The following is an 18,727-nucleotide window of genomic DNA, read 5'->3' as shown; positions in this document are numbered from 1 at the left end:
AATGCGATGCGACGACAATAGACTCAAAATGCGCAGATTCGGGGCAGATTTAGGTTTGTACAATACAATGCTAAGAAGATGTGCGACATCTGAAGACAGCGTACAGCCATACGGACGATATATACACCCATCTTGAATTCTCCATATCTGATGCGGAAGGCGCGGTGGTAGTCCATATGTCGGATCGGAAAAGCGATCGAAGGGACCCACAAAAGTGCAGCCGAGGTTATTGACCAACCATTGCCTTGTATTGTTGTTCCAGGGTGCTCGACGGAAATTACGGATTTGCCCTACTTTCTCCTACTCCACAATGTCTACCGAAGCAGCATCCAGCAACACGGCACCCCGGAAGCGGGGCCTTGACGTTGCGCCAGCCAGCAACAATACAAGGCAACGGTTGGTCAAAGTCACGAGAGCATGCGATGTATGCAAGGCGAGGAAGTCAAAATGCTCCGGCGACCAGCCGTGCGAGACCTGTAATCGCCGGGGCTTGACCTGCCAGTATGAAGCCCCCTACACGCGAGGCAAGGTAGTCTCCCCGCGCCCAGTATACCCAGCAGCTGGCAGTGCTCAGCAGCCTACGTCGGCACCAGCCTATCCTCATGCTATACTCAGCGTCGCACCAAGTATGACTGTCGTCGGCGATGAGATGGATCCTCCGTCACGGGCTTCTCCTGGGCTCGAGGTAGCTGGCCAGTACTCAGACTCAACCTCTGGTCTCTCATTCTTGAATCGTGCTTGGCGGCGCATCTCCAACAAGGAAAGCAGCCAGGTTGTAAGTGGACAGCTAGGTTCTGCGGAAGACCGCCAGCTACTTATGAGTGCAGGCGACAAGCCCTTCCTAGAGACCGGAGAAATACAGATGCCATTGCTAGATCGAAGTCGCCAGCTTCTTCATCTGTATTTTGACGTGTGTATTGCAACGTATCGGCTATTGCATAGACCTACAGTCGAATCTTGGCTGGAAATTGTGTCTGAGAATGCAAAGCAGCATCGAGCACTCTTCCATGGTATGTACAACTCTACCTAGAGAACAACACATCCCACTTACAAACCTCTCAATGCAGATCTTGGTCGCCCCAAGACTGCAGCAGTGTTGTCTGTATTGGCTATCGCATCATTCCATGAAGAGAAAGCGGGCGGAGACATCGGTTCATCACCAGTGACCCAAGCCGACACGCAGTCACAGAGCGATATGCTATTCATAGAGGCTTCGCGTCTGACCCAAGCCGAAACTGGTATCCCAAAGCTCGAGTCTGCTCAGTGCAGGCTTATACAGGTTTTATATCTTCTCATGTCATGTCGCTTTAATCAGGCATGGTATACATTTGGCCATGCTTTGCAGATTATCTCGGCTTTAGGCCTACATCGAAGAGACGATCGGAAACGTCAAGCAACCGCCACCAAACGGGATTACATCGATGAACAGTGCAGGAAACGCACGTTTTGGGTAGCCTACACTCTAGACAAGTATCTTGGCGTTATCTTCGGCCGGCCCAGGCACTACCACGATGAAGATATCGACCAAGATTTCCCTGCCGCTGTGAACGATGAAGATATGACCAGTGCTGGCCCAAATGCTAAGAACACAGATGATTGCCATATAGAGTCGCTAGTATATCATGCGCGGCTGGCACAAATTGCCGAAAAGATATCGCGAGAAGTCTACTCGATAAAGCCAGTATGTCAGAGAGCCACTATTTCCAGGACAATGAGATAACTGACTCCATCATCAGGTGCCAGATCAGATTCGGCTTGCGGCCTCTCATCGCCTAGGGGCAGAGCTACGCCAGTGGAAGGCGTCGCTTCCACCCTTCCTGGGTGCCGTCAACCCTAGCAGTCTAATTCCGACATTTCGAAGACAGGCGACTGCACTCAAGTTGTCCTACTGCCATGCTGTGATTCTAGCCCATCGTCCGTTTCTCCTGAAGAACGCTAGGCGTAGTAATGCTGAGATGCATATCCTCGCAAAAGACTGCCTCGCAGAGTGTCTTGCAGCTGCACGATCAGTATTGGAAGCAGTCGATCGTATGGCTCGGGAGGGTCGTTTGTTTCACGCGTTTTGGTGGACTCACTATGTGTGTTTCTGCGCTTTAGTTGTGGTGTATGTGTGGGCTATCCAACAGAGCACCCACGGTACAGCCTCGGCTGAAGACCCCCACGGGATTTTAGATCAAGCTGAGAGCTGTCTGCAACACCTCGCCCAGGCAACAGCGACGAACTCGCCCTCGCGACGATACAGCATCATCTTACAGGAACTTCGCACTGAAGCAAAGAGAAAAGCAGCAAGGTCACGTCAAGAGCAGGTACATGCATCATCGGCTACCGCGGATGCTGGAGCTTCCGTGGCGTTAGGTGACGACGCGATACGAGAATCTCGTTCTGATTCCGCTTTGCAGGCCTTGCAGCCGATTTTTGGTAGTAGCCCAATGGACGTGACTACACCAGGGCTGCAAAACTTCCTGGACGACTGGCAAACGACCGACTGGCTTGACCTTGATGCCTCCGCTTTTGGCCCTTTCCCTGAAGTGGATGATCTGGAGATCGCTTGGATGAACAATATCTCTTGACGGTCTGGAGGCGACATCGTGTTGGAACTTATACTTACTCGGGATCAAAATCTACTCTGGAGATACTCGCTGTGTTTGAGAATGTCATGCCAGTAGAGTAAAGATGGTGTGCACACCTTCAGAGTACATTTTGGTATCGAGTGAAAGCTGGAGCATCCAAGGTCATCGAGCTTGAACTTCTCGCTAACGTAATAACGGATTCCAAATCTATATACCGCATTCAATTGTCCGCGATTGTTAGTTCATATCGTCCCAAGACGTTGCGCTTGCTCTACAAAGTGTATCGGAACAATGGCGACTTGTCACCCATGGCCAGTAGCTCCTGGTCCGTGTACTTTGCCCGGATTTCATCCTCGCTGAGCCTCGCCTTCTTCGTGTTGCCCCACTTGTACGACAACTCCAGTAGGAATGCGACAATGAAACCAGTTGCGCCGAACGCGAGGGACAGTCCGAACCCAGTATAGTACTTGGGCTTCTCGCTCTCCAGGTACATGTAGCTGCCGATGACACCACCGATGTTACCAACGCAGATGTTGAAGGCAACGCCAATGGCACGACGGGAAGAAGGGGCGAGATTGTTGGCAGCCCAACTGCTTCCAGCTGGCTGGATGGGGTAGATACCCATACAGGTCAGAATGATGGCGAAAAACGCCGGACCAATATTGCCACCCAAGTCGCCATCGAACGAGATAACCACGGCATATCCAATGAAGATGAAGGAGAGAGGAATTGCGACGAACGGCAAACGCCAGTAAAACCGATCTGAGAGCTTAGCGAAGAAGATGGAGCTCAAAGCACCGGCCACGTATGGTGGTACGGTCATGAGTTGAGCGTTGGTATTGTTGAATCCCATACTTTTTGTAATGGTGGGCAAGGTGAACTTCGTTCCTGTATGCCAGTCAGCGAGTGTTCTTGTACTCTACAAGGGATACATACCGTATGAGCATGCCGATATGCAGAGCAGAATGTATGCTTGCATGTACAAGCGCCAATTGCATAATACGGCCTTCAAGTCGCTCCATTTGAAGCCCTCTTTCTTTTCCTCCCCGAACCTTCCGCCGTCCTTGATGAATCGTTGGAGCTCGAGGAAGCGAATCTCGTCAGGCTTTAGCCATCGTCCGCTCAATGCTGGAGAGTCGATCAGAAGGAAGAAGCACGAGACACCGAGCGCGACGGTGACGATGCCCTCCAACAAAAAAATCCAGCGCCATCCTTCGTAGCCTCCGACGCCATCCATTTTGGCGATGGCTGCGGCGAGCAGGCCACTGAACGCGCCAGATAGTGCTGATGCGCAATAGAAGTACGAAATCCTCGTCGCAAGGTCCTTTGGCATGTACCAGTAAGAGCAAAGATAGATTGCGCCTGGAAAGAATCCAGCTCTGTATCTTGTCAGAGAAGAACGTATCGCTGATGCACAAGACTTACTCGAACACGCCAAGAAGAATGCGGGCTGCTAATAACCCAGCGAAGTTTTTCACCACGCCCATCATGGTCATGACAATACCCCAACAGACGGTGAGTATGCCGAGGTAGTAGGATGGACGTTTGAATTTCTTCAGGAGAATGTTGGATGGAACCTCGAGAAGGATGTATGGCACGAAGAACACTGACAAGACGATGTTCCATTGCACCCCGTCGAGACCGAGGTCAGTGACCATGCCCTCAATTTTCGCGTTCTGTCCGGGATCAGCATAAGCTCAAGCCCTCAACAAGTTGCCTTTTGCAACTCGCGGGAATGTGCGGTACTCACTCCGATGTTTGCTCGATCAATGTGGGAGATCAGATAAAGGACTGCAAGCATTGGTACCAAGCGTATGTCGACCTATGGAAGGTTAGCAGAAGCTAAGTGGCATAAATAATGGCCATCGCTTACCTTATGGATAACTCTCTTCCGTTGCTCTTCCGAGTAGTTGATATAGAAATCGGCATCTTCAGGTGCCAGACCTAGCACTTGGAAGTTGTCGATTTTAACGATCTGATATGGCTTCGGCGACTCGATCGATTCCGCCTTCTCATCGATGTATTGGATCTCGCTCTTGTCCATTGACGGAGACATTGCGACTATGGATGGCGAAGATGTGTCAGGAAAGCGAAATGAAGAACACGAGATCGATGCGAAGATTAGAGTGAGATAACCCTGATCAACGTCGGATCCTAGAAGCTTTATACACGAGATCCTGGTTACTGCACACCATGTTGATAGCGGTTCACTTGCGGAGAAACAAAGCCACCCCAGTCTTTCGATTTCCTAGAGAAAGTTAGCTGCGGGGAAAGTAGTTTTGTACCAAGCCCAATTCCTTCATCGGCTCGCTGTCGGCGAATCGCCAATGCTTCCGAAAGTTAAAGAAGTTTTCCGCGCGAATCAAAAGTGAATCCGATCCGTGATATGCAATGCAAGTCTCCACATCATCCCGACGTTCGAGGTTGAAGCTGGGGAAAGCATCCGCGTTAGACGAACTAACAAATACTAATACAATGACCCTCATTATGTCTACTTCTGAAACCACAGCCACTTCTTCATCTATTCTCGAACTACTCACTGTCACAAGCCACCATAGCCATGGCGCCAGCTCAGATCGCTATCGCTGCGCCCATTCGATCATCGACACCACCGTCCACATCCAAACATATGCGACATGACTTGCTCCAGCCTGACGAGTCTTCAATACAAACTGTCGACGCGCTCGTTCGACATCGCGCACGTCGCGATCCCCATGCTACCATTGTATCGTATCCGAGCTCTGGAGTTGACTTTGTAGACTATACAATGCAACAACTGGATGTCTTCGCCTACCGAGTAGCCCGGCACTACCAATCTTTCATCCCCACACGATCTAGCTCTGCAGAGAAGCCAACCACGGTCGCGGTACTTGGGCCAAGTAACTTGGACTACATCGTAACAATGCTCGCGCTTACCAAGCTCGGCCACACGGTACTATTCCTTTCGACGCGTATATCTCAAGCAGCCATCCACTCACTCGTTATAACAACCGGAGCTACCTACTTGCTGGCAGATTCAAGATATGCACAGTCTGCAGTCGACGCTCAGGCAAGCATTCCAGCGTTGCAAATCGGCGAGATTGCCCGGTCGAATACCTATAACTTCCCTATAGAAGTCCATGCGGATACCCGACTTGACTACCAGCTTGATCACAAAGTTGAGACTTCAAATAATATCTACATAATACATTCTAGTGGTATGTACTATCTACCCGTTTCTGGGTGCTTGAGTTGACACGAAGAAAGGTTCCACAGGACTGCCGAAACCCATATATCAAACACAGAAGAGCGCAATCGCCAACTACGCTATCAGCATGGAAATGAAAGCCTTCATCACTCTTCCCCTATACCACAATCATGGTATATGCAACTTTTTCCGTGCGATATACAGCTGCAAATCCATTCACATCTACAATGCCGATCTGCCCTTGACCCAGCCTTATCTGGCTGCAATATTGAGGCAGCACAGGTTTGAGATCTTCTACGGCGTACCATACGCTCTCAAGCTTCTCTCTGAAACGGATGAGGGAATAGAGCTATTGAAGAAACTCAAGATTGTCATGTATGGTGGAAGTGCTTGTCCAGACACTTTGGGCGACTTGCTAGTGAACAACGGGGTTAATCTTGTGGGTCACTATGGCGCGTGAGTTTTTCCTGTGTTTTTATGTCATACACAAGCTTACAACAAGCAGTACTGAAGTCGGCCAACTCATGACATCGTTTCGACCTGCCGATGATAAGGTATGGAATTATGTTCGCGAATCACCGAAACTATCCCCGTATCTTCGATGGGTACCCCGCGGACCCAATCTCTATGAATGTACGGTTTTGCCAGGTTGGCCAGCGAAGGTTGCCTCGAATCTACCTGACGGCAGTTACGCCACGAAAGACTTGTTCGAACCACACCCTACGATCGAAAAAGCCTGGAAATATATTGCGCGTCTCGATGATACGATCGTCTTGGTGAACGGCGAAAAGTTCAATCCAGTCATGATGGAAGGGACCATCCGGTCACATCGAGCTGTGACTGAGACGGTCGTCTTTGGCTCTGGCCGACCATACCTTGGAATTCTTGTGGTCCCAGCAGTTGAGGGTATGCAATCATCAAGAGTTGTTGACGAAATATGGCCCGTCATTGAAGCTGCAAATCAGACAGCCGAAGCGTACGCAAGGATCTCCAGGGATATGATCCAAATCTTGCCATATGGCTGTCAATTCCCACGCACCGATAAAGGCAGTGTAATCCGACAAGCATTTTACAAACAGTTCGCTACTGAGATAAATGACGCCTATGATATCGCTGCATCATCTCGTGGGGATCTCAAAACATTCACTGTTTCGGAGATGGAGAACCTTTTACGTACGATCCTGGCCAAATCTCTGCTGCAGGCAAGCAACATCGAACGTACCACAGACCTCTTCTCGCTGGGGCTGGATTCACTACAGTCGATCCAAATTCGGATGGATATCCTCAAGACCGTCGATTTCGGTGACAACAAACTTGGTCAGAACGTAGTATTTGAGCATCCATCAATCGCAACCCTTGCGACATATCTCTACAGACTCCAGACTGGGCAAGAGGAGGAGGTTGTATCAGTGGTCGCGCAGATGCAAGATCTTATCGCGCAATACAGCATGTTCGAGCCAGTTGATAGACGACAAACTGCACTTACTGGCGCGACCGGCTCGCTTGGTGCTCATGTTCTTGTACAGTTAATCGAACGTCCGGACATCGACAGTGTTTACTGCCTTGTACGAGCCAGAGACTACGCGATTGCAGCTCGCCGTGTCCGAGAATCCCTCATACAGCGAAAACTATACCATACCCTATCGCTCACCGCGCGCAGAAAGATCCATGCCATACCTTCCGACTTATCTGAGCCCCGCCTCGGCTTGGACGACACGACATATGCCCAGGTGACCTCAGGTCTTGCTAATGTCATTCATTGCGCGTGGAGCGTCAACTTCAACAAGAGTCTAATGTCGTTCGAGAAGGACTGCATTGCTAGCGTGCGACATCTGATCGACCTCTGCCTTGCTACATCGTCGATCAAGCCTGCCTCTTTCGACTTCTGTTCTTCCGTCAGCACTGTCGCAAGGTGCCCCAATATGCACACACCTGAGCAGCTAGCAGCGCTTGACTGGGCCCAAGACATGGGATATGCTCAAAGCAAATGCGTCGCGGAGCATTTGTGCTTGACTGCGGCAAAGGAGACTGGTATTCGAGCACGGGTTCTGCGCGTTGGTCAGATTGTCGCGGACACTGTGCATGGCGTGTGGAATGCGACTGAAGCCATACCTCTTATGATGCAGTCTGCACTTACTGTCGGCGCGCTACCTCGACTGCAAGAATCACCGAGTTGGACACCTGTTGATATTGTCGCGAAAGCCGTGACAGAGATCTCGCTCAGTGACGCTGGCTCCGTGGTGGCGAATGTTACCAACGCAAAGAGCTTTTCCTGGACCGATGATCTACTCCCCGCCCTTCGAGAAGCTGGCCTCCAGTTCGATGAGATTGAGCCAAAGGAATGGGTGCGCAGGCTTCGCGAGTCAAATCAGGATGCTGTGACCAACCCACCGATCAAACTAGCTGATTTCTTCGCATCAAAGTACGACAAGGATACTTTCGGCCCTTCGCGTACATACGAGACCAGCGTCGCCAGATCTCTCTCACCTTCGCTCGATGCCGCACCTGTGCTAGATACGTCATTCGTGAAGACGTTTGTTAAACAATTCCAAGCTACCTCTTGGCAACTACGTTACCCCAAAGTTGCAACGAAACCCATGAAGCAGGTCGTCGTAGTTGCCGGACCATGTGGCAGCGGTAAGAGCACTGTTGCACAACACCTCGGTGCCCACTTCAAAGCACCTTTTATCGAAGGTGATGAACTACATAGTGAAGACGCTGTTGCATCAATGGCTGCCGGCACACCCCTCGATGACCTCGCCCGTGCCCCTTGGCTCGCCCGCCTCAGGCAGCGCGCACTCGATACTGTCGCCAATGAAGGTCATGGGCGTGTGTTCCTTTCCTGCTCAGCCTTGAAGAAGTCGTACCGTGATCAGTTTCGGACTCTAATGAACGATAAAGTACGAGTTGTCTTTGTGGATTTGCAAGTTGAGCAGGAAAAGCTGACGCGGAGAATGCAAGAAAGGGGTGGCCATTACATGAAGGAAGATATGGTGGAGAGCCAGCTTGCTATCTGGGAGATCGCGGATGTATCAGAGACGGATGTGCTGCCTGTTGATGCTGGAAAGAGCGTTGAGGAAGTTGTAGAAGAGGTTTCTGGATTGTTAGAGGCTCTTAGTTCCATGTAAAGAGCGTCTTTCTGCGTTGATAATGCGTGTTTTATCCCTACTATAAGGCTATAGATTTTATGACAACGCTAAGACTTGATGACTAAACTCCTCTCGCTTGTATGATTGTCGCCTGATACCAATTGGTACACATGGCTGAGCGTAAATCATAGGGGAATTATAAGCTATACCTAACGACGTTCTCGCAAGCTGTGACATGAGTCTGCAGATCTTGATATAAGTAAGATGACAAACTTCGGCAATGCGAGCGACTCGAGTGATGATTACGAGAGCAGCGATGAAACAGTTTCCAAAACATTACTATGTGATCTCTTCCAGCTCAAGAACGCTCTCATCAAGCTACAAGAGAATTTCGACCTTCTGGATGAACAGATAGAAGCGCTTCCCACTCTTACATAAATGTCCCTCATCGAACAGAATGACCGCCATCGAATTTTCACCGACGATGGTTATCGCGACGCGCACGCGTTCAAGCTATATGTCGGAGAAGTGAAGTGGGACATTAACGGAGAGAAACGACGGGACCCAGCATGCGTGTACCTTTCCAAAAGTAAGAACTTTGGAAAGAACACGCAATTCAAGATGGAGATCTTTAACGGCGAGATCAAAGCAGGTCACTGGCCGCCTATGGATGTCAAGTATTTCGGGAAAGTATCTGACCTCACTTTCCCCTTCAGCGGAGAGGTTAGTGCAGAACGAAGTATCGCTGTCACCAAGTTTTACTTTCAGCTCGGCTTCGAGGTGGGTCTGTACCATGAGGGCCCCGGTTTCAAGTTCACTGAAGTGTGGCAGAAGCATTTGCGTGCTGCCTGCAATGATCTCATGGGAGTAAAGCAAGCTAAAGCAGTGAAAGCTTCATAGAAGCGGAATCGTGCTAGCTTCATCACTGCGACGCCCTCTGCTGCTATCAACAAGAGTTTACTATCTCAAGTTCGCGGCACACACCTACCCTTCGCTGGGCAACAGAACGAGACCATGGCAGGCGATTCTGGCAACGGGCGGCAATTTAGGCGAAAGGATCGAAACCATTCTGACCCTGTCCAAAATCTGCAAAGTGCGAAACCACAATATCATCCTACAGTAGACGACCGCTACCCATTTCCCCCTCGGCCATCACACTCGGGAGGTCCCCAGACCATACATAGAACACAATTTCCTGGTTACGAAACAGCTCCTTCTAATTGTAGCAACTACGGCTCTTCGCCATTCTTACCGACGCAGTCATCTTACTACGGTTACTACCCATCGACTACCATAGACCCATATACGCAAAAGTCCGGAGCTCACTTTCATCCGCGACCGGTTCCAACAAATCAATTTGACGGGGGATATGGGCAGCCGGGGTTGAGTCAGTCGGAGAGTGTGTCAGAGTCGGCAGGTCTAGTACCGAATATTGTTGAACCACGACAAGGGTCAAGGCCACAGTAAGTGGTAGTTCTTGGATACGTAGATACGTTTTGCTCACCACTCATTAGTGTCAAGAAGAGCGTACAAATCAAGGCTACACCGGAGGGTTCCCACGGGACACCTGCTGTTAGTCAATTCACCATGCTAGAAAATGAGTACGCAACCCTGTATCAAAAGCGCCATGAGATCGGTGTAAGGATGGAGGAGATCAAAAGAAGCCTTACAGCGGAGCGATACACTTCTTTGATGGCAAAGCTGGATCCTCAGGAGCCTGTAATGCTGAAACCATGGTCAGACAACATAGGCAACTAACAACTATGTGATGGCCTTTGCTTCACATGATTTACGAAGATGATGTTCATTGGATTGCTACTCGCAGCCTGAGGCACTCCATCAGATTAAATCAATATCAGTGTGAACCAAAGTTGATCTAAACAACTTAGTCTTTCTACGTGCCTGTGCCTTCTATTATGTTTCACCAGATGACCGCGACTAAGCAAGCAACCCCGTCTCTTCTTTGTCAACTTCCCCACTCCAGTCTTTCTCAATTTCGAAGTCGTCTTTTCGGTCAAAAAACAACGGGCGAAACCAGTGGTATTCTGATGTGTCTGATAAAAAGAGACGGCTGTAGGTGTGACGATTGAACAGGAACATTCAACTCGACAAGATTGGACCATTGAAATGACAAGAGCTCCAGCATCGCCGCTCTATTTGGAACTAGATGAAGATTGTCCCTAAGACCCCTAATTACTACAAGCGAATATGGTCCGAGCTCAATCCCGCGGCGTCGCGAGTGGAGCTCCAAGCATCAACACGCCGAAGCAGCCAATTCCCTGCCGACGTCCGCTGTCCCCTCCACGTCGCCGCCATGCTCTCCGGAATCCTTATCTTCAACCAGAAAGGTGAGAACCTCATCTTTCGCGCCTTCCGCAACGATTGCCGCCCGCGACTTGCCGATGTGTTCCGAATTCAGGTCATCTCCAACGCCCAAGTACGCTCGCCCATTCTCACCCTTGGCTCGACCACCTTCAGCCATGTCAAACACGAAAACATATATCTAGTCGCCGTGACGAAGAGCAATGCCAATGCAGCGCTGGTCTTTGAGTTTCTGTACCGTCTGGTGGGACTAGGCAAGGCATACTTCGGCAAGTTTGACGAGGAGGCCGTGAAGAACAACTTCGTACTGGTTTATGAGCTGCTAGATGAGATTCTGGATTTTGGATACCCACAGAACACCGAGACAGACACGTTGAAGATGTACATCACAACTGAAGGTGTCAAGTCGGAAAGGGCTATGGTAGGTCATGTCCAACACGGCCAGAGCACAGCTGACAGAACCATAGGAGGACTCGTCGAAGATCACAATGCAGGCCACCGGCGCTCTTTCCTGGCGGCGTGCCGACATCAAGTACCGCAAGAACGAAGCCTTCGTCGACGTAATCGAGGACGTCAACCTGCTCATGTCCGCGACAGGAACAGTACTGCGAGCCGACGTCAACGGGCAGATCATAATGCGCGCATATCTCTCAGGCACACCAGAGTGCAAATTCGGCCTCAACGACCGCCTAACGTTAGGCGAAGATCATCTCCAACAACCATCGGGAAACAAGGCAGGCGCGAAGGCTACCAGGGCAGCAGCGGGAAGCGTTACGCTGGAAGACTGTCAATTTCATCAATGCGTGAAGCTGGGCAAGTTTGATGCGGACAGGATAATATCCTTCGTTCCGCCGGATGGCGAGTTCGAGCTAATGCGCTACCGGGCGACTGAGAACGTCAATCTGCCTTTCAAGGTGCATGCCATTGTCAATGAGGTTGGCAAAACGAAGGTCGAATACAGCATTGCCATACGCGCCAACTACGGCTCCAAGCTTTTCGCTACAAACGTCGTCGTGCGAATACCAACACCCCTCAACACTGCGCGTATCACCGAGCGGACATCACAAGGCAAAGCCAAGTACGAACCGGAGCACAACAACATTGTCTGGAAGATCCCAAGGTTTACCGGGCAAAGCGAATTCGTCCTCAGTGCCGAGGCCAGCTTAACGAGCATGACCAACCAGAAGGCCTGGTCACGGCCACCGCTCAATCTGAGCTTCTCCTTGCTGATGTTCACGAGCTCCGGATTGCTTGTGCGATATCTGAAGGTTTTTGAGAAGAGCAACTACAGCAGTGTGAAGTGGGTGCGCTACATGACGAGAGCGGGTAATTATGAGATAAGGTATGTTTCCTCCCCCTAGACCCTACCTGCATCCGTCTTACATATATGGTTCAGGTTTTGAGCATTATTATTCTGTATATTAGCCTGGATTTACACAAGTGTTGTTGCATTGCAGGCGTCATGGAGCCATCAAAGATATCCTTGAACACAATGAAAGTACCTTGTCCGTTTTTCGAACATGATCTCATTCTATTGAATGTTGAAGAATTTTATGTACTTCCAGATGATTGCTATGATGTTCTTATTAGGTAAGGAGCACTCCTCATATATTTGCTATCTCTCTTTGTTATGAGGTTTGACTGTATAGTCGCTTGTGTTAGACAACACATTCTAGAGCCGGTTGCTTAGTCCGCTAGGCAAAGTCTGGTTCGCGGCATGTCGTATCGCATCGCATCGCGTCCTTCTCCTTCTTGAACGTCACCGACGTTGAACCCCTATGGGTGTGTCCCGCGCTTCCTATAGACACTGGACATTAACGTAGCTAGAGAAATGTGTGACGACATCGCCGGTAACACAGGCGTCGTAGTTATCTTTAGTGTTACAGACCAATGTACAACTTGCTCAGCAAACCTGTCATTGCGACTGAAACATTCCTGCTCCGCCCCTTACCCATATGAACTGGCACCGAACCAAGCCGAACCGTGGAATTCCTCTCATGCATGATCGATCCGCAGCAGAGCTTCAAGGCGTGTAGGCTCGGCCCTGGGCTGTACATGTGTATTTATCTCTTGACCATAATAAAAACAGGTTCTTACCTACCTACCGTCATGGATCTTCGCCAGTAACGGTGTCTAAAACCAATTCAAGAGTTCTAACCATCTAAATTGCTAAGAGATTGATTCTTTGTAGGCGTAATGTATGATTTTAGTGCTCGTTGTCGTGAACGATCCGGGGTCCAAAAAGGTCACAAGGACCAATCAGGCCTGGCAGTGACAGCCAAGTACCCAGTGTACGGAAGACAAGTGATCGGACTGTTTGTGGATGTTTTGAAAAGATTGGACATGAGCTTCCGGTGCAACACAACGATGCTCCGTGTAATTCTGGATGTTGAATTGGTATAATCTAGTTATACTGGTGTTTAGTAAAGCACGCCCTTTGTGCTCCTAACTTCACCCTCCCACTGCTTCACCACGGTTGTCGCATGCCTGATAGCAACCGCAAGAGCCTTGAAGGCGCTCTCTGCCCTGTGGTGATCGTTGTCGCCGCGTATGCAGTCAACGTGGAGGGTGGTGCCAGACGCCTGCGCAAAGCTTTGTAGGCAATGGGGAATCATCTCGCAGCTCAAGTCACCGATCTTCTCCCTCTTGAGACCCAGCTCAATGATACTGTATGGCCTGTTCGACAGGTCGATGACGGCCCGTGATAGCGCTTCATCGAGCGGTGCGTATGCGTGTCCAAAACGGGCAAGACCCGTGCTTCCCTGCAACGCATTCTTGAAGGCTGTGCCTAACGCCAAGAATGCATCCTCGCTCGTGTGGTGGTCGTCAATGTGCAGGTCGCCCTTGCACCGGATGCGCAGACTCCAGCCAGCGTGCTTGGCCATGGCGTGAATCATGTGGTCTAGGAAGCCGATGCCCGTGTCGACAGAGATCTCCTGGGACGCCGATTTCTGGGTAGCATGGTCCTTGTCAACCTTCTCACCCTCGCCATTGAGATTCTGCTTGTCGTAGGCGGCCCAGAAGTCGCTATGCTCGTAAGGTGAGAGGTCGCCGCCATCGAGGTTTATCGAGACCTGGATCTTCGTCTCGTTCGTGTCGCGGTTGAGGCAGCAGGTTCGCGGCATTGTGGCGGTATTGTTCGAAGTATATGTTTCGGGGGATTTGGGGTTGTCAATGGAGGAGGAAAGGCACAAAAAGTTGAGGCGGATTCAGAGGGGCTTCCCCACGCCCCACGTCATGTCGCCAAGCGATATAGGGTTGGAAAAAGTCTGGCCAACCAACGAATCGCCGAACCAAAGTCTGCCCCAAAATTTTGATATCGCAAAGTCACGCCCCCAATACAAGATCAACATTAGGAAAACACCAACTCAGCGCGCTATCTCTCACTTACACAGCGCGTCATCTCTCATCTATTACCAACTAGCCACGAATAGCAAGAAGTAGCATAAGATGCCGGGCACCACGCAAGAACCAACTCAAGTTCCAATTTTGGACCCTACATCTGAGAACAACGAGGAGATTGATCCAGCAGTCGACCGTGACAGAATCAGAGTTGTACGTTAGATCGAGTAGAGTATGTAACTATATTTGTCTAATTTGTTGTAGCTATCTGGTGCGACGGAGACGGCTGCATCGTTCCAATTCGATGGCGAGGACCACACCCTGGGCAACGCGCTAAGATACATAATCCATAAGAAGTAAGCTTAGGATCTTCTTGTACAAGCAGGCAAATAGTTAATGTTCTTCTAGCCCCGACGTCGAATTCTGTGGTTACTCTATCCCGCATCCCTCAGAAGCTAAGATGAACTTGCGTATTCAGACATACGGTAGGCCATAGATACGAGCCTCTCCTGACCACGCAGCTAACAAGTAACCAGACGGTGTCAGTGTATATACTGTGCTCGAGAAGGGTCTTGAGGATCTTATGAACATGTGCGATGTCGTCGAGCAGAAATTCACCATTGCACGAGATGACTTTGTCAACAAGATGGAGGAGTAATACTGCGACGCGAGTGTTATGATAGTATTGCATTGTTGGCGTTAAAGGGTAGCATAGTTCATCGGCGAAAGGAAAGGAAATTGGTATTGACTTCAGCTATATACACCGAATTTTGTTCTTGCTTGTCCTCGGACTCTGGTAGTAATGGCCAAATCAGTTGCGACCCTACGCACGCATTAGTATCTGGAAACTCCGGATGATGTACTCAGGAGATAAACGTACCTCCAGGAAGCCGTTGATGAAGTTGCTTTGTAGCCGGGCCTTGGGTTCCTCCTCGGCACGGAAGTACTTGAGAACGTGCGACAGTTGCTTCCAGAAGTTGAGCGTTTCCTGTACACTTGTTAGCATATCCTCTTCGACTATCAAACGTATTGGTTCATGGTGTACTTGGAACTCCTGATGACTGTTGAACAGCAGTACATCTACCGTCTTTAGTTGATTCACGTATCGATGCCGCTCGAACTCCTGCCGCATTTTCGTCCGAAGCGTGGATACAGGCAAGTTCAGCGAGTACATGGTCTGGATTTCGGGAGCCTGCGTAATCATTGTCAGCCCAGGTTCCTGGCTTTGCGATGCTGATGCCCGCTTCTCTGCATGCCACGCGTTTCTCTCATTCCAGCTCTTTCTTATACATGCCCAGATCCTAAGCCCCAGATTCCAGCTAATAAGCCTCTCAAGACTGCGAGTTAACGTACCGACCGCAGCCAGTCCCGGTAGCTGTGAATGACCCTCTTCTTCGCATCAGTCCAGTTGACCGCTGTGGCCGCGTTAGCCTTTGTGTTCCCCCAATGTTCCGTAAGCGTATTCGACTAACATGAGCGCGTGCGCTGAGCGAGGTAGGTGGGGTTGATGACCATTTTAGCGGTGTTGCAGAGCTTCCAGTCGTCTCGTAGCTTGAGTTGCAGTGACGATGCGGCTCACGGGTGGAGTGGAGTGCCAAGACCTGACGTTAGCGCGGATTTTACTCCCGGCGCAGTCGCGAAGTTATCGATCGCTTCTTCTTTGAAACCACCAACACCGGCAACGTCATTGCAGTATATTTCAGGCTCGACCGCTTATACAGCCATAGAAGCTGCTCTTGTTCACGTTTGCGCAAAACCTGTGACCGTCGACCTTTCACCACCAGCCCGGACATGCCTCCAGTCCGCACCGCACGCGCCTCACGCAAGGCCCCGCCAGAGGGCTTCGATGACATTGAAGACACACTCCTGGAGTTTCAGAACAAGATGAAGGATGCCGAGAACGCATCCCACGAGGGCAAGAAGAAGTACGAAATGACGTGGCCCATCTTCCAGATCACCCACCAGCGCTCGCGCTACATATACGACCTATACTACGAGAAAGAGGCTATCAGCAAGCAGCTATACGACTACCTGCTCAAGAACGGATATGCAGACGCTATGTTGATTGCCAAGTGGAAGAAGCAAGGCTACGAGAAGGCAAGTCAACTCCAATCAGGCAGCTTGCCAACCCAGATGAAGCTAACTCAGAAACAGCTGTGCTGCACACGCTGCATTCAGACCAAAGAGACAAACTTCCGATCGACCTGTATCTGCCGTGTCCCCAGGGATCAGCTCACGGAGAACCAGGAAATCCAATGCGTAAACTGCGGCTGCAGAGGATGCGCTTCCAGTGACTGAGCACCATGACAAGGAGAATGATGTGCGAATATAGACTCTTACTTTAACTCAAGGCGAACACGCCTTCGATATGTTACGGATACTGCCAGGGTGGACTTAAAAGATGCGCACATACGCGCGCACGGTTGAGCAAGGCCTTGTCAGCAGGCATAACGCCTCAAGATGCTGAACCAGACAGACCAAAGAGATCATGTGCCGGGGCTCATTTGAGAACATGGTGGCCAAAACAAAAGCATAGGGTGTGTCTATTGACCAGAACATAATAATTCAATTGTTAACATGTTTACAGAGAAAAGTGAGTGAATGAAGGTGTTCCCAACCTGGACGCCTGCAATCTATGGGGTATAGTGAACCATTACGGAAGTCGTCCAGTCATAAGGAAAGACCTACCGTAATTTTAATTTCCGCCCCTCTACCACTTATTAACCAAAACGCCTCTCCAGTAGCTCAAAATACAGAGCTTGCATCGCTCCTTCGCTTGTAGTCAGCGCTGCATTGTGATCTCCGACTCATATCCCGGCCAAATCTCGATGACGGCAGCGAATCGAGAATGCCTTGCCGCCTGACCCAGGCTGTTGGCGGTGGTGATGGCCACAGTTCCGATATTTCAGATCCCAAGCTTCTTCTGACTGTGTCATCACGCTTTAGTCGGAATGGGCTTGACCCATCAATTGGCGAATCTCGACCGGAGTGAACCTTTTCTGACTTTATGCTGCGTGGCGGTGTCCTCAGCATCTCGCGGTCATCATCTTGATCTGGATCTATCGATCGAATGAACTCTCTGCTTTGACCGAGAACCTGCGCTTCTCTGTACCGACCATCATAGACGTGAGTGCTAAATGCGGCCATGTTGAATACCCTGCTTCCTCTCCGGTCACTGTTTAGCGACGGTAAGCGTGTGACGTAGTCTTTCTCTGGGACCGGAGGTGGCGTTTCCAGGTCTTGACTTGCTCTCCGCGCCTTTCCCTTGCGCCACCAGAAAACCGAGAAGAGGCAGATTGCGCACAGGGCGATTATAACGGGTATCATTGCGAGGCCAACTTTCGTCCCGGAAGGCATTCCTTCTGCTTTTGGTGTGGGTTGTGCTGATGGGGATGACGGTGTTGATGTATCCATGACTATCTTTCTCGCTAACGACTGTGATTGTATTGAAGGTCGAGTCGATGGTGTGTTCGGAGTGCTGGCGTCGAGGGTTGAGATTATTGGTGTTGGTGTATCTGCGCGAGCCCGCACATGGGGTATATTAAAGAAAGAATTCATGTTCGAAGGCGACGTATCTTCGCTAAGATGAAGTAATGAAATTATTTTAAAAATAGTAATGAACGACTGTAAAAGATATGGCCATGCTATGTCCCGTATCTTTGGCGGTAGAATTAAGGATGTCGACGAGGTGTCTCCTGCATCGCATATAGAACGCGGACATGAAACCAAGCAGATAAAGCCGCCTTTGTAGAATACAATGAAGCACGGTCGAGCACCGCCTAGCCGTGCTTTCGAAGACAGCCACTACACTGACCACTCGATTATTATCGATTTACGCAATCCGCTCGGTCCCCGATGGTCGAATGATGAAACGCAAATCATCCCGAACACAGTCCTACAACACTGCTTTCGGAAGCGATTGATGCATGGTGAAGCCAATAGCTGCTGTATCTTCTTTTCTATACTGCTGAGTACAGAAGAGGGGGCTCATACCTACGTACTACAACACACGATATCGAAGGTATTATTTTCTCCTTATGATAACACCTGCATTCGCATGAACATGACATACCTTTCTTTTGCGCGCATAGATTATCGTAAAGTACCGACTTCCCTACGCACATGCGAACACGAGAACCCAATCGAACAAATGTCATCATATCTAAGTACCACTGACCTGCTCATCTACTTAGACACCGCAAAAGACCAGATCAACA

General features: G+C 50.0%; 9 protein-coding genes across 9 annotated transcripts; 6 read left to right on the top strand and 3 right to left on the bottom strand.

The window, feature by feature from the left end:
- Nucleotides 1–310: 310 nt before the first annotated feature.
- Nucleotides 311–2,570, top strand: ALTATR162_LOCUS8148 (uncharacterized protein; the record flags this gene model as incomplete). Its single annotated transcript, XM_043315778.1, has 3 exons — nucleotides 311–1,010; nucleotides 1,068–1,681; nucleotides 1,737–2,570. 3 exons carry the CDS (start codon nucleotides 311–313, stop codon nucleotides 2,568–2,570), a joined length of 2,148 nt encoding a protein of 715 aa, XP_043171713.1.
- A 271-nt stretch (nucleotides 2,571–2,841) lies between these two features.
- On the bottom strand, nucleotides 2,842–4,626 carry ALTATR162_LOCUS8147 (uncharacterized protein; the record flags this gene model as incomplete). The annotated part of the gene is made up of 5 exons (XM_043315777.1): nucleotides 2,842–3,458; nucleotides 3,507–3,949; nucleotides 3,996–4,246; nucleotides 4,321–4,392; nucleotides 4,444–4,626. The coding sequence occupies 5 exons, from the start codon at nucleotides 4,624–4,626 to the stop codon at nucleotides 2,842–2,844; spliced, it is 1,566 nt and encodes a 521-aa protein (XP_043171712.1).
- A 504-nt stretch (nucleotides 4,627–5,130) lies between these two features.
- ALTATR162_LOCUS8146 (uncharacterized protein) lies at nucleotides 5,131–8,885 on the top strand (the record flags this gene model as incomplete). The annotated part of the gene is made up of 3 exons (XM_043315776.1): nucleotides 5,131–5,767; nucleotides 5,826–6,213; nucleotides 6,263–8,885. 3 exons carry the CDS (start codon nucleotides 5,131–5,133, stop codon nucleotides 8,883–8,885), a joined length of 3,648 nt encoding a protein of 1,215 aa, XP_043171711.1.
- A 399-nt stretch (nucleotides 8,886–9,284) lies between these two features.
- Nucleotides 9,285–10,604, top strand: ALTATR162_LOCUS8145 (uncharacterized protein; the record flags this gene model as incomplete). Its single annotated transcript, XM_043315775.1, has 3 exons — nucleotides 9,285–9,670; nucleotides 9,764–10,309; nucleotides 10,361–10,604. 3 exons carry the CDS (start codon nucleotides 9,285–9,287, stop codon nucleotides 10,602–10,604), a joined length of 1,176 nt encoding a protein of 391 aa, XP_043171710.1.
- Nucleotides 10,605–11,160: 556 nt separating this feature from the next.
- ALTATR162_LOCUS8144 (uncharacterized protein) lies at nucleotides 11,161–12,571 on the top strand (the record flags this gene model as incomplete). Its single annotated transcript, XM_043315774.1, has 3 exons — nucleotides 11,161–11,589; nucleotides 11,636–12,510; nucleotides 12,565–12,571. The coding sequence occupies 3 exons, from the start codon at nucleotides 11,161–11,163 to the stop codon at nucleotides 12,569–12,571; spliced, it is 1,311 nt and encodes a 436-aa protein (XP_043171709.1).
- A 1,017-nt stretch (nucleotides 12,572–13,588) lies between these two features.
- ALTATR162_LOCUS8143 (uncharacterized protein) lies at nucleotides 13,589–14,293 on the bottom strand (the record flags this gene model as incomplete). Its single annotated transcript, XM_043315773.1, has 1 exon — nucleotides 13,589–14,293. One exon carries the CDS (start codon nucleotides 14,291–14,293, stop codon nucleotides 13,589–13,591), a length of 705 nt encoding a protein of 234 aa, XP_043171708.1.
- Nucleotides 14,294–14,618: 325 nt separating this feature from the next.
- On the top strand, nucleotides 14,619–15,168 carry ALTATR162_LOCUS8142 (uncharacterized protein; the record flags this gene model as incomplete). The annotated part of the gene is made up of 4 exons (XM_043315772.1): nucleotides 14,619–14,723; nucleotides 14,775–14,866; nucleotides 14,919–14,995; nucleotides 15,047–15,168. 4 exons carry the CDS (start codon nucleotides 14,619–14,621, stop codon nucleotides 15,166–15,168), a joined length of 396 nt encoding a protein of 131 aa, XP_043171707.1.
- A 153-nt stretch (nucleotides 15,169–15,321) lies between these two features.
- Nucleotides 15,322–16,025, bottom strand: ALTATR162_LOCUS8141 (uncharacterized protein; the record flags this gene model as incomplete). The annotated part of the gene is made up of 5 exons (XM_043315771.1): nucleotides 15,322–15,333; nucleotides 15,391–15,498; nucleotides 15,556–15,702; nucleotides 15,864–15,925; nucleotides 15,983–16,025. 5 exons carry the CDS (start codon nucleotides 16,023–16,025, stop codon nucleotides 15,322–15,324), a joined length of 372 nt encoding a protein of 123 aa, XP_043171706.1.
- Nucleotides 16,026–16,301: 276 nt separating this feature from the next.
- On the top strand, nucleotides 16,302–17,115 carry ALTATR162_LOCUS8140 (uncharacterized protein; the record flags this gene model as incomplete). Its single annotated transcript, XM_043315770.1, has 4 exons — nucleotides 16,302–16,607; nucleotides 16,665–16,769; nucleotides 16,862–17,047; nucleotides 17,098–17,115. The coding sequence occupies 4 exons, from the start codon at nucleotides 16,302–16,304 to the stop codon at nucleotides 17,113–17,115; spliced, it is 615 nt and encodes a 204-aa protein (XP_043171705.1).
- Between the last annotated feature and the right edge of the window lie 1,612 nt (nucleotides 17,116–18,727).

This window comes from Alternaria atra (genome assembly GCF_907166805.1).
Source record: "Alternaria atra isolate CS162 genome assembly, contig: 28, whole genome shotgun sequence".
Lineage (NCBI taxonomy): Eukaryota > Fungi > Ascomycota > Dothideomycetes > Pleosporales > Pleosporaceae > Alternaria > Alternaria atra.
The sequence above is the reverse complement of the archived record's forward strand: the minus strand, read 5'-3'. Positions and strand labels throughout refer to the sequence as shown.